The sequence below is a fragment of the Musca domestica genome, unplaced genomic scaffold (assembly GCF_030504385.1).
Source record: "Musca domestica strain aabys unplaced genomic scaffold, Musca_domestica.polishedcontigs.V.1.1 19, whole genome shotgun sequence".
Lineage (NCBI taxonomy): Eukaryota > Metazoa > Arthropoda > Insecta > Diptera > Muscidae > Musca > Musca domestica.
In genome coordinates, this window is record NW_026712245.1 from 3,189,835 (window position 1) to 3,204,021 (window position 14,187).

Sequence of the window (14,187 nt, forward strand, 5' to 3'; positions counted from 1 at the left end):
CATGGTGTGGACCGCCATAACAGCCGGAGCTTGAGTTCTGCTGGCCAACCGACGAAGGTGCACATTTTCAGCTGACCACTTTGCTGGACAATGAATGTCTTCTCATCGGAAAAAACCAAATTCGGCAATTCACCACTTTCGGCCAAGCGAAGCAACTCTTTAGCTCTTTTGATTTTATTTTCTTTCTGTTGCGGTGTAAGTTCTTGCACTTTTTGGAATTTCAATGGCTTTACCCCGAGCTCATTTTTCAATATTTGCCGAATGAAATATTGCGATATGTTCAGCTCACGAGCCATTTTTCGGCCACTGCCACGCGGTTTTCGATCGCTTCTTTACTTTTCGAACCATTTGTGCTTCTTCCGTCCACTTCCTTGACGTCGGGCTACACTTTCAGTATCAGTTCAGTTTAAATGCTGGAGTGCTATAGCGATAGCCACTTGTGGTTTTTCAGCCAAATATAAAGAAATCATACTGCCACTCTTGAATTCCAAAGCGAATAACTTTTTTTTCTGGAAAATTCTCACCAAAATGTTTTTGTACACTCGTAAACAAGATAATGTGCTGTCACTGGAAAAATTTTTATAGCTGGCGGACGAGTGGCTTAGAAATGACAGCAGTCTGAACTTCTTACTTTTGAAATACAGGTTTCTGTGTTTTTTTTTTTCGTATGAATTTGATTGAAATGAAAGTTAATTTTCGGACGTGGATTTGTACGGATAATTTTCTTTCATGGAAAATAGTACTCATTGCGAACTTCAAATTCCGTATTTGATACAATTCTTTGAAAAAAATCTAGCTAAACTCATAAAAATACCGAATATAGGGACGTACCGTTGTTTGGGGTCTATACGACAACGTGGACCCCTATATCTAGTTATGTACTTGGGAATGGGACACCTGATACGAATTCTAAACCTAATTTGAGATAATACCGTTGAAAAGTATAACAAACATCATCAACGATATTCGGTATTTTAAAAATTGTAGCCACATTTTTCAATTGAATTGTCTGAAAATCCACACAGGGGGCTCCTTCTGAGTACTTTACTCCCTGGAATAGAATTGCCTATATAGGTTCCCGATATCGCATACTCCATATATAATACTACCCCCGACATTATTATTCGGCATTTTTACAAATTTTTTATTTAAGATTCGTAATGGGTACTGCAACGGAAAATTGTCTATGCAGGTCCACGTCTTTGTATATGGCACATATAAAGGGTTTCTTTTGCATTTTTCGACGGATTCTTATTTTAAGTTGTTAAAGTTTTTTTTTTCAAATGATGGCGATTTCGGCCTTGTCGAACCTAGCTGTTTTTTACTCCTTCTTGTTGTGTTGGTGAAAATTAAATATATATTTTTCTATACCCTCCACCATACTATGGAGGGTATATTAACTTCGTCATTCGATTTGTAACTCCTCGAAATACTCATGTCTGCCTGTCTGTCCGTCTGTCTGTTGTAATTACGCTCTCTTCCGAACGAATTGAGATAGAAGGCTAAAATTTTGCACACATGTTTATTTTCCCAGTAGGCAGGTTAAGTTCGTAAATGGTAGGTCCACGTCTTCATATAGCCCCCATATAACGGTACCTCCCGATATTCGGTATTTTGATGATTTTAGCGACATTATTCACCGGAATTGTTTCAAATTTGGTATTTGAGGTTCGAAATGGATACTACAGCCTAAGACAGAAAATTATCTGTGCAGGTCCACGTCTTCGTATAGCTCCCATATAACGGTACCTCCCGATATTCGGTATTTTTATGATTTTAGCGTCATTATTCACCGGAATTGTTTCAAATTTGGTATTTGAAGTTCGAAATGGATACTACAGCCTAAGACAGAAAATTGTCTATGCAGGTCCAGGTCTTCGTATAGGCCCCATATATCAGTAACGCCCGATATTCGGTACTTTGATTATTTTAGCGACATTATTAACCGGAATTGTTTCAAATTTGGTATTTGAAGTTCGTAATGGATACTACAACCTATGACAGAATATTGCCTATGCAGGCCCAAGTCTTCGTATAGGCCCCATATATGAGTACATCTCTATATGCGGTATTTTGACGAGTCTAGGTACAATACCAACCGAAATTGTTTTAGATGTCGTATTTGAAGTTCGTAATGGATGCAACAGCCTGTGACAGAAAATTGTCTATGCTGGTCCAGGCCTTCGCACAGCTCCGATATAACGGTACCTCCCTATACGCGATATTTTGACGATTTTAGCTACATTATTCACCGTTTATTTGAAGTTTCGAATTTGAATATGGTAATGACTTATGACAAACAATGCCTATGTACGTTCACGTCGTATCGAGCCCGATATAACGGCTATATTCGGTAAAAATTGGTTCCAAATGGTGGACCCTCAATGGTGGACCCTCAATGCAAATCAATATACTTAAGTTTCCTTTAAGGGATATATAACTATATCCCCTTAGGCCAGAATTTTAGAAATCCATCCAAAAACAATTTGCATTAAATATACTTCCACAGCTCCCCCTCCCTTCCAACTGGTGTGGGGGTGGCACAAAATAAATTTACCGTTAAAAAACATCAACCCAAACAATAACTGTAACATGAACATGGATATTAAAGCTAAACGCCCCAGAAAATCTAACATCAAACCAACAAAAAATAATTAAATGCCATTAAATTTATTTTATTTAACGTTCTTTTGTGTGTGTGATTTCAGTTTCAGTTACCTGAAGAAGAAAACAACGAAAATATAAGAAGAAGAAAATATTGAAATTAATAAAAAAAAATTAAAATTCCTCAATTATGTGGCCTTTAAAGGAAAATAATCCAGTTTTAAACAATGAAACTCAAATTTTAGCCAAATAAAAAGTTTTCCAATTTTATTCTAAGAAGAAGAAAAAAAAAATAAAAATTCGCAACGAAAAGAAAAAGTGAAAACGAAACGAAAAAAAGTAGAAAAAACAACAACGAAGCATTGGAGTGCCTTCTTTTCGAGAAAATCAATATGACGTCGAGGCGTCGTCATCATACCATCATAAACAGTAAAACCAACAACAACAACAACAAGTACCTAGAAACCATCCAACTGATAGCTTTCAACTTCCTGCTACTCTTTCTACTGGCCACGTCCGTACCCACCTCCTCAGGCTATGCACAAAATAGTGAATTATACGAATCATCCGAGTTCCTGAGTGCCAATAGTCAATATGACGCCGATGACCCAGATTTTAGGGCCGACAATCAGTTGCACTTCGTGCCGCCACCCTTGCCCACAACTTCAACGCCCAGGCGGCAGCAGGAGGCCGTGGAGGAAAATGTATTGTCTTTCTCCTATGATGACAGTGTGCCACCGTTGATGTCATCAAACCCAGCCACTGATGTTGGAACCTCATCATCATCATCGACGACAACAACAACCACATACACCGAGTTGAGTGGTGGCAGCATAACAAGTGACCGCGTTCTACGTTCCAGTGAAAGTCCTTATGCGGCACGCGAACACATCATCGTCGAGAAGGGTGCCAAACTAATCATCGAACCGGGAGTCCGCATCGAATTTGCCCCCACTGTGGGTATTACAGTGCGTGGCATTCTTCATGCTGTGGTAAGTAGCCGGAATGAATAGAATAGACAGATGTTGTTCTTTTTTGTTGTTGTTGTTGCTATTCTTATTGTTGTGTGTTATAATTCAATCAAAGCCTTGCATTCATACAACATTGTGAGCGCACTACAAAAGCGTAAAGTCTGATTGAGCTGAGCTGTAATCACTTATGATAATTGATGATCAGATGAGATATTCAATGGGGAGATTTGATGGCTACTGTGTCTACTTAGGGAGTTCCAACAAATAACTCAGATTGTTCAGAAAGTGGCCAGAGAAGAGCTGAAGGTTTTCTCAGAGAGAAGCTGGAGGTCTTTTCACAGAAGAGCTGAAGATTCTCTGAAGCTAAATGTCTTCTCCTAAAAGAGCTGAAGGTCTTCTCGTAAAAAAACTGAAGGTATTCTCCCAGAAAAGCTGAAGGTATTCTCCCAGAAGAGCTGAAGGTCTTCTCCCAGAAAAGCTGAAGGTCTTCTCCCGGTAGAGTTGAAGGTCTTCTCCAAGAAGAGCTGAACGTCTTCTCCTAAAAGAGCTGAACGTCTTCTCCCAGAAGAGCTAAAGGTCTTCTCCCAGAAGAGCTGAAGTTCTTCTCAGAGAAGAGCTGAAGGTCTTCTCCTAAAAGAGCTGAAGGTCTTCTCAGAGAAGAGCTGAAGGTCTTCTCCTAAAAGAGCTGAAGGTCTTCTCAGAGAAGAGCTGAAGGTCTTCTCCTAGAAGAGTTGAAGGTCTTCGCCTGGAAGAGCTGAAGGTCTTCGCCTAGAAGAGCTGAAGGTCTTCGCCTAGAAGAGCTGAAGGTCTTCGCCTAGAAGAGCTGAAGGTCTTCGCCTAGAAGAGCTGAAGGTCTTCGCCTAGAAGAGGTGAAGGTCTTCGCCTAGAAGAGCTGAAGGTCTTCTCCCAGAAGAGCTAAAGGTCTTCTCCCAGAAGAACTGAAGGTCTTCTCCCAGAAGAACTGAAGGTCTTCTCCCAGAAGAGCTAAAGGTCTTCTCCTAGAAGAGCTGAAGGTTTTCTCCTAGAAGAGCTGAAGTTCTTGTCCCAGAAGAGCTGAACGTCTTCTGCGGGAAGAGCTGAAGGTCTTCTGCGAGAAGAACTGAAGGTCTTCTGCGAGAAAAAATGAAGATCTTCTGCGAGAGAAGCTGAAGGTCTTCTCCTAGAAGAAGACGCTCGTAGAAGAGAAGACGAAGAGTTCTTCTCATAGAAGTCGAAGAGTTCTTCTCAGAGAAGACGACGAGGTCTTCTCAGAGAAGACGAAGAGGTCTTTTCAGAGGAGACGAAGAGGTTGTCTCAAAGAAGACAAATAGGTATTCTAATGGAAGACGAAGAGGTCTTCTCATGGAAGATGATGAGGTCCTCTCGTAGAAGATGAAGAAGTCTTTCCGGAGAAGACAAAGTGGTCTCCTCAGAGAAGAGACGAAAGAAGAGAAGACGAAGATATATTTCCATAAAAGACGAAGCGATCTTCCCTTAGAAGAAGAGGTTGTCTTCTGGAAGATGCAGAGGTCAAGACGAAGAGGTCTCTGGGAAGTCGAAGAGGTCTTCCCAGAGAAGAGCTTCCCGAAGAGACCTTCTCGTAAAAGATGAAGAGGTCTTCTCGTAGAAGAAGAAGAGGTCTTCTCATTGAGGGTCTAAAGACTATTTAAAAGCTCCATTCCCATTCTATCCCCCTTTTTATATATATCCAAGTAGAATGCATATTTGTAAAATCGGGTAAGAACCCAACCTTGACCCACTGCACCTGTACATGGCTACATAATTTCAACCTGTTATATTTGGATATGATTCGAACATTGCACAAACATGTGCAGATCCCCAAAGCATTATGTGGTTTCTTATCAGCATTAATGCCTCTGACATTATCTCGTCATCGATATAAACAAAGATTGCCAAAGTGGCAAATCGCTTCAACTGATAAGCGTCCGCCGGGTTGGGTACTCAACGTTCTGATAACGTAGGAATCCCTTGTGTCGTACAGGTGAATTATTTTTTTCAGTGCAAAGTGAAATGAAATACAGCCAAATGTGATTCGTTGGCTTATCGCGATCGAGGGAATATAAACAAATATTGCTTTGTTTAAGTTGTTGTTGTTGAAACAAATTACGACAACAAATGAAATGAAATGAAAAATAAAACCTAAAATGATTCATTCATTCATTCATTCGCTTTAATCGCATGCAACGTAAATGGAGGCCCCAAATGTCCAAATGAGTAATTATGTCAATCTGTTATTAGGGTCGTTAGCAGCAGTTAAAGAGAGTTTGTAATGTAAATCATACGGGAATTCATCAAAAGAGACAACGTTTTGGAGGTATACATTCGGTACAAAAAATATCGAAGGTTCCAAATAACTTTCCATCTATTTAGGATTTCAAAATTTATAAAATTGTAAATTTTAATTCGATCGAAGAGAATTTATGGGCTAATTTAATGAATATTCCCAATGTCTGAATGTCTGGCTATACCAGACATATATCAATCGATACGACAGCTTTTAAAGGGAGTACCAAATTTGATCCACCCGTAAATACTGAACTACATTTACTGCAATTTGAGAAAAATCAAATACAAACCAGTAAAGAAAGTCCTAAAGTCGGGCGGGGCCGACTTTATGATACCCTACACCACTTTGCTAATTTAGTAGAGCTCGGCATAACAATTAAAAGTTTTTATGGGAGAATTCAATCATACACGCTATGATTATAATTATAATTTAAAGTTCAATGGACTAAATATGCCGAAGCATTTGTATCTCTTAAATTCGGACTTGTATTGCCCATTTGGTACACAATTAATTTGAAATCGGATAAACATATATATGGGAGCTATATCCAAATCTGTACCGATCCTGATAAAATTTGCCAAGGATATTTCTAAGCTGTATTTCATATATTTCCCTGAATATCGTTGTTACGGAGTGCATATTACGGCTGTGGGTAACAAATATAACAAATCGGATGAACAATATATATGAGGACTATAGCTATATCTGAACCGATCTCCACCAAATTTGACATACTATCTTCAAGACTCAATTCGGTCGTAAGTGACAAATTTCATCCCATTTGGGCAAATATTAGACGTTTGGTGCAGAATAAAAGGTAAATCAGACGAAGGTATATATGGTAGATATATCCAAATCCGAACCGATCTCGATAAAATTTAGCAAAGGTATTTCTGAGCTGTATTTGATATATTTCCCCAAATATTGTTGTTACAGAGTGTATATTACGGCTGCGGAGGACAAAAATAACAAATCGGATGAACAATATATATGGGAGCTATAGCTATATCTGAACCGATTTCGATCAAATTTGGCATACGTATTTTCAGGCCTAATTTGGTTGTATGTGCAAAATTCCATGCATTTCGGGCTAATATTAAACGCTTGGTGCACAATAAAAGGCAAATCGGACGAAGATATATATGGGAGCTATATCTAAATTTTTACCGATTATCTCCAATTTCAATAGGGTTCGTTCTTGGGCCAAACAAATGTTGTTTGGAAAATTTCATCTCAATCAGATAAGAAATGCGACCTGTATTTTGTTCACAAGAATACACGGACAGACGGACTGACATGCATAAATCAACTCAGAAAGTGATTCTATGGAGATCCTCAAAAGTAACTATGGGTCTATCTCGCTTCCTTCTCCATGTTAAAACGCTGATAGCTTCAAAGAGATGCACTTACAGTAGTAGGAATTTTTATACCCTACACCACCTTAAGTTTTTGTGCTTTTTTTTGTAATAGGGAGAAATAAGCGAGATAGACCTATAGTTGCTTTAGAAGATCTTCATAGAATCACAAATTTTATGAAGATCGGTTCAGATTTGGATATAGCTCCCATATTTATATATTTTCATATAAATTGTGCACCAAATGCCCAATATCTGCCTAAAAGTCCTGAATCTTAGTACGTCCGACCGAATTCAGTCTACAAATTTGGAAAATCGGTCCAAATTGGCGTTTCGTCCGATTTGGCGTTTAAGTCCCTCACATTCGTAATATCCATTCAACAACAGTGATATTTGGTACCAGATATCTCATAGAGCTCGGAAATACCTCTGCCAAATAATGGCACGTACGTTTCCTTTTTGTGGAACTCGGCTGCGATATATATTTTTGAATATAATCCTTCTCGAAGTGATTACTCTATAGCAATGTTATTTAGTATAAAACATTAAAATGTCTCCGTCAAATTTAATGACAATCGATTAAGAATTGGATGTGCTTCCCATATATTAGTTCCCTTTGAAAACAAACTATAACTGCTCTAAAACCAAATGTTGATAGGTGGTAGGATCTACTTCAAATAAATTCTTTTGTTACGGGAGCTGCACTAAATACAGGGTGAAAGAACTGATGAAAAAACTGCAACCAACTTCAGACTGTTGTCATTTCTAAGCCACTCGTCCGACAGCTGTTAAAATGTGACAGCTCAAAGCGTACAAAAGCATTTTGGTGAGAATTTTCCAGTTATTCGTGATGGAAATCAAGCGTTATAGTGTGATTTCTTCAGATTTGGTTGGAAACCCACAAGAGCCTATCGTTAGAGCACTCCAGCATTTAAATGTGAATAAATCTTTTGTGTCTCGCACCATCTCTCATTACCGTGATACTGGTAGCATAGCCCGACGTCAAGGAAGTGGACGGAAGAAAACAGCAACATCAGCAGAAATGGTGCGAAACGTAAAGAAGCCACTTCATCGAAACCCGCGTGGCCGTGCCAGTGACCGAAAAATTGTTCGTGAGCTGAACATATCGCAATATTCCATTCGGCAATTATTGAAAAGTGAGCTCGGAGTAAAGCCATTGAAATTCCAAAAAGTACAAAAACTTATACCGCAACAGAGAGAAAATAGACTCAAGAGAGCTAAAGAGATGCTTCCCATGGCCGAAAGTGGTGAACTGCCGAATTTGGTTTCCTCCGATGAGAAAACATTCTTTGCAACAGCAATTTGTAAGCAAACAAAACAATCTTGGTTACTTGCCAAAGAGGTCAGCTGACAATGTGCACCTTCGATTGGCCACCAGAACTCAAGCACCGGCCATGGTGATGGTGTGGGCCGTAGCGCCATAACAGCCTATGGTCATTCTCCTCTCGTTTAATCGACCGTGGCATCTGAATAAATGCCGAATATTATCGCGAAAATATTCTGGAGAGGGTATTGAAGCCTTGGGCACGCAAACATTTTGGCCGCAGATTTTGGACATTACAACAGGACTCAGCACCATCGCACTCAGTACGCGCCACCCCAAAATGTTTAGAAAATGAGGTTTCTCGCTTCATTTCTAGCGCACAATGGCCACCAAAATCTCCGGATACCAATCCGTTGGACTATTGTGTCTGGAGTATTTTAGAAAGCAAGGTTGGCACTAAAAAATACCAAAATGTCGATCACCTCAAGCAAACGCTTCGCCGGGAGTGGGCCAAAATACCGCAAAGCAAAAATGATGGCGTTTGACATTGTTGCAGTTTTTTATCTCACCCTGTATTGTTCATTTTCGCAGCTGACTTTACATTGATACAAATATTAGGAGTGGACTGATATTTCCCATCTCCGAACTTGATCAACGTTTTATAATAATATTAGATGTGATAAGTTTGGACCAAATCGGATACTCTCTTCGAGAGTGGGCACTATCCACCAACCAGACGGACGGATATCCACGAATGGACTCCAAATGTCAAAAAAAGGTATTTCAGTCAGATCTACAGTCCAAAACCAATTCCAATCATTTTTGTCGGACACGCTACGAATGTAAAAGCATTTTCCAAAATATTCGGCTGTTTTAAAATGTTAGTATATTTGTATACCCTCCACCATACATAGTATGGAAGGTACATTATGTTCGTCATTTCGTTTGTAACTCATTGAAATAATAATTTTAGACCTAGCAAAGTATATATTCTTGATCAGCGTAAAATTCTAAGACGGTTTAGCCCTGTCCGTCCGTCCGTCTGTCTGCCTGTCTGTTGTAATCAGGTTAGGGTCAAAACCGATTAAGATAGGAACCTAAAACTTTGAACAGATCAGTCTTTTGTTTACAGGCAGGTCAAGTTCGAAGATGGGCTATATCGGTCCACGTTATCGTATGTCCCCCATATAACGGCGCCTTCCGATATTCGGTATTTTGATGATTTTAGCCACATTTTCCAATGGAATTGTCTGAAAATCCACACAAGTAGTTCCATGTAAGTATTTTATCACCTGGAAGAGAATTATCTATATAGGTCCACGATATCGTATAGCTTCCATACAACTGTACCCCCGATATTCGCTTTTTGGATAATGTTAGCGACATTTTTTACCGGAATTTTTTAAATTTTCGTATTTAAAGTTCGTAATGAGTACTACAGCCTATGACAAGAAATTGTAATGCAGGACGTCATCTTCGTACAGCATAAAATTCTAAGCCGATTTAGCGATGTCCGTCAATCTGTCCGACGGTGGAAATCACTCTAGCTTCCGAACGAATTGAAGTAGATTGATAAAATTTTACAGAAATGTATGTTCTGTCTGCAGGGCTTTTGGAATTGAAAATGGGCCATGTAGGTCCACATTTTGGTATAGCCTGCATATAACAGTACCTCCGATATTCGATATTTTAATGACTTTAGCGACATTTTTCACCGGAATTGTTTCAAATTTGATATTTGAAGTTCGTAATGGATACTACAGTCTAAGACAGAAAATTGTCTATGCCGGTCCACGTCTTCGTATAGCCCCCATATAACGGTACCCCCCGATATTCGGTATTTTGATGATTTTAGCGACATTATTTACCGGAACTATTTCAAATTTGATATTTGAAGTTCGTAATGCATACTACAGCCTAAGACAGAAAATGAGCCATGTAGGTCCACGCCCCCGTATAACGTTACCTCCCGATATTAGGTATTTTGATGATTTTAGCGACATTATTACCCGGAATTGTTTCAAATTTGGTATTTGAAGTTCGTAATGGATACTACAGACTAAGACAGAAAATTGTCCGTGTAGGTCCACATCTTCGTATAGCCCCCATATAACGATACCTCCCGACATTCGGAATTTTGGCGATTTTAGCGAATTCATTCACCGGAATTGTTTCAAATTTGTTATTTGAAGTTCGAAAGGAATACTACGGCCTAAGACAGAAAATTTACAGTGCAGGTCCACGTCTTCGTATAGCCCCCCATATAACGGTACCTGCCCATATTCGGTATTTTTATGATTTTAGCGTCATTATTCACCGGAATTGTTTCAAATTTGGTATTTGAGATTCGAAATGGATACTAAAGCCTAAGACAGAAAATTGTCTGTGCAGGTTCACGTCTTCGTATAGCCCTAATATAACGGTACATCCCAATATTCGGTATTTTGATGATTTTAGCTATTTTTTGAAATTTCGCATTTGAATATTGTAATAGCTTATGACAAAAGTTGCCTATGCAGGTCCACGTCATCGTATAGACCCTAATATAATGAGAATGTTTAATGGAAAGAATAAAATGCTGCTGAAATGGTTCGAATTACCTATGAAACCAAATTCATAAACATTTCTGAGATACATTTTATGTGCCCCCAATGTTATCAAAATTATGACTTTGGATATTAACTCTGTAGATATTTCTAAGTTTATATTATCACGATTATAATGCTCAAACAGTTTTCCATGGGAAACAGACCCATTTCCCACCTACTTTTCATTATATGGTCATTCTATGTAATAGTTTCCGGAATAAAATATCTCTTTTTAATTAAGTCCAATAAACATAGCTCCAACTTTAATAGGAGACACTACTTGCGGAAGTTGAAGTGTTCTGGCAACGACTCAAGTTAGAACTGTAATGACAGGTAATAAACCTGAACTGTTACAAATGTTGGTAGCAACAAAAACAACAACAAAGCTTTTTTAAGTTGTTGCTTGATTAGCTGGCAGGTTGCTGGGGTCTGGTTGGGTAAAATGAGAATAAGGTAACCTTACAAATTCTGAGCCACCCCACTCTTCTCCTCCTTCCGTTTGTTAGGTTACAGAGAGGAAATAAAAAAAAAAAAAACAACAGTAGACCCCATACAAATTCCAAAGAGTAACTGGTCGGTCTTCCTGTCATCAGAAGTGTGGTTCAACATACGCACACACACACACCACTTATATGGTCACTTGGAAAGCCAAACAATTCTCACTTGAGTACTAAAAAACATATGCTAGCTGGCTGACAAGCGTTTGTGTATCTTTTATGACCTTATCTGCCTTTTCTGCAAGTCCAGGGTTCTCGTTTTTCATACGAATCATGACTAATTTGAAGTGTTTTTTCAGTTTTATGTGTTATGTTCAAAGGCAGCATGTGACGATGCTTAAACGTTTTTTGCACCAGAATCGCCATCCAGTCATCCCGTCAATAAAAAGAAAATGGAAATAAGATTGCGCGGAAACAGAGGTCAATGAATCAATGAACACCGAGTCAGAGCCACACTTCTTCAACGACATTTGTTTGTGGAAAAAAAAAGCCAATAAGAATTTCATAGCTACTGGCCAGTGGCTGAGCTAGACACTTGTCGTCTTATCAGACAAAGTTCGCATGTGTCATCATCTTTGTTGTTGTCCGCTGGAAATTTAGTTCCGTCGAATTAATAACTTTATTTTATCTGGCATTCGTTGGCTATTCACATGCAAATCATAGATAAGCCCATAAATGAATGGGGGGGGGGGGGGGGGGGAGAAGAATAAAAGCTTATGGAATGTGGGTTTATTGTGGTGCAGTGTTTATTAGGGTGGATAGACCTAAAGCTGAAATGTTACAGAGGTTAATTTAAAGGGTTTGATGGTGGCCTTTGAAGAAAAATTAATTCAAGTTTCACTATTATTACAAATATTAAAAAAAAAAACGTAAAGACTGGCAGATCACTAACCTTAAAATTGTATAGATTTTTTCTGCATGGACCACAAGAACCACTATCGTCGATTTTTTAAAAATAATTATATCAAAAGCAATCAGTCCTCCAAATGTTGAATTTTTTAGAATTTTCTTCATTGACCAAACTTTTTAAAATGACGATTTTTTTTTAAGAAAAATGACAATTCGACCATTTTTTTGCTCGGACCACCGGACCCGCAATTGTCGTTTTTATACCCTACACAAAACGTAATGGTAATTTGTTTGTAACGTGGAGAAGAAAGCAAGATAGACCCATAGTTCATTTTTATGATCAGCATAGAATCACGTTCTGAGTGGATGTATGCATGTCCGTCCCTCCATCTGTCCATGTATTTTTGTAAAGAAAACACAGGTCTCATTTATTGCCCGAACGAGATGAAAATTTGCACAAATCATTTGTTTGGCCCAAAGACGAACCCTATTGAAATTGATGAGAATCGGTTCTAATATACATATAGCTCTCATATACATATATCTTCAACTGATTCCATTTTAATTGTGCACCAAATGGCTATTATCAGTCCAAATGACCTGAATTTTGGCATATTCAACTGAATTCAGTCTAGAAGCAAGTATTTCAAATTTTATGAAAATCGGTTCATCGGCTATAGCTCCCATATATAAGTTTCATCCGATTTGGGGTTTTAAGTCCCTTACATGCGTAATCTGCACTCTACAAGAATGATATTTTGTACCAGATAACTTATAACTATAAGCGTGGATTTTCAGAGGTATTTCAATGGTATATGCGTGGATATTTCAGGAATTCTTCAAAGGGAGAATTTTACAGGATATTTTCAAAGCTATAAGCGTGGATTTTTGAAACGAACCTTTTCAAAGCTATAAGCGTGGATTTTTCAGGATTTTTTCAAAGCTTTAAGCGTGCATTTTTCAAGATTTTTTCAAGGCTGTAAGAGTGAATTTTTTAGGAATTTTTCAAAGTTGGATTTTTGTGGATTATTTAAACGATTTTTTTCAAAACCATAAGCCTGGATTTTTTAGCTATTTTTCAAAGCCATGAGCGAGGAAAGACGAATTTTTTAAAACTATAATGGATTGGATTGGATTTTTGAAAAGTTTTAAGCGTAGATTTAAAATATTTTTTTTCAAAGCTATAAGCGTGGATTTTTCTTCAAAGCTATAAGTGTGGATTTTTGAAACGAATTTTTTCAAAGCTATATGTGTGGATTTTTCAGAAATTTTCCAAAGCAATAAACGTGGATTTTTCAGGATTTTTTCAAAATCATGACCATTTTAGTTTTTGAAAAAATCCTTAAAAATCCACGTTTATTGCTTTGGAAAAGGAATTTTTAAAACGATTTTTTCATGGACTATCGGGGCCCTGAAGTTGGATTTTAAACGAAGGTTTTAAGGACTATCAGAACTAATATAATGCATTTTTTAAACGAATTTTTCAAGGACTATCAGAACAAAAAGTATGGATTTTATTAAGTATTTTTTGAAGGACTATTAGAGTCATGATGGTAGATTTTTTTAAATATTATTTTTTCAAAGACTAGATTTTTTGCAATATTTTCAAGTACTGTCAAGACCATTAGAATGGATTTTTCATATTTTTTTCGTAAAATCGTAAAATGATAACAAACATATACGAAACCAACCCCATATCACAATTCCAGATACCAACAGAGACCTCAATATCAAATTTGAGGATTCCAGCC

General features: G+C 38.0%; 1 protein-coding gene across 4 annotated transcripts in view; it reads left to right on the forward strand.

Moving 5' to 3' along the window:
- The window catches only part of LOC101893147 (protein bark beetle), a 55,899-nt gene that overhangs the window by 16,152 nt on the left and 25,560 nt on the right, over positions 1-14,187 (forward strand). For all 4 annotated transcript variants that reach the window (XM_059121138.1, XM_059121140.1, XM_059121139.1 and 1 more), the window contains exon 2: positions 2,709-3,596. In XM_059121138.1, the coding sequence (XP_058977121.1) occupies positions 2,997-3,596 (600 nt within the window). In that variant the 5' untranslated portion in view covers positions 2,709-2,996. The remainder of the gene's footprint in view (positions 1-2,708; positions 3,597-14,187) is intronic.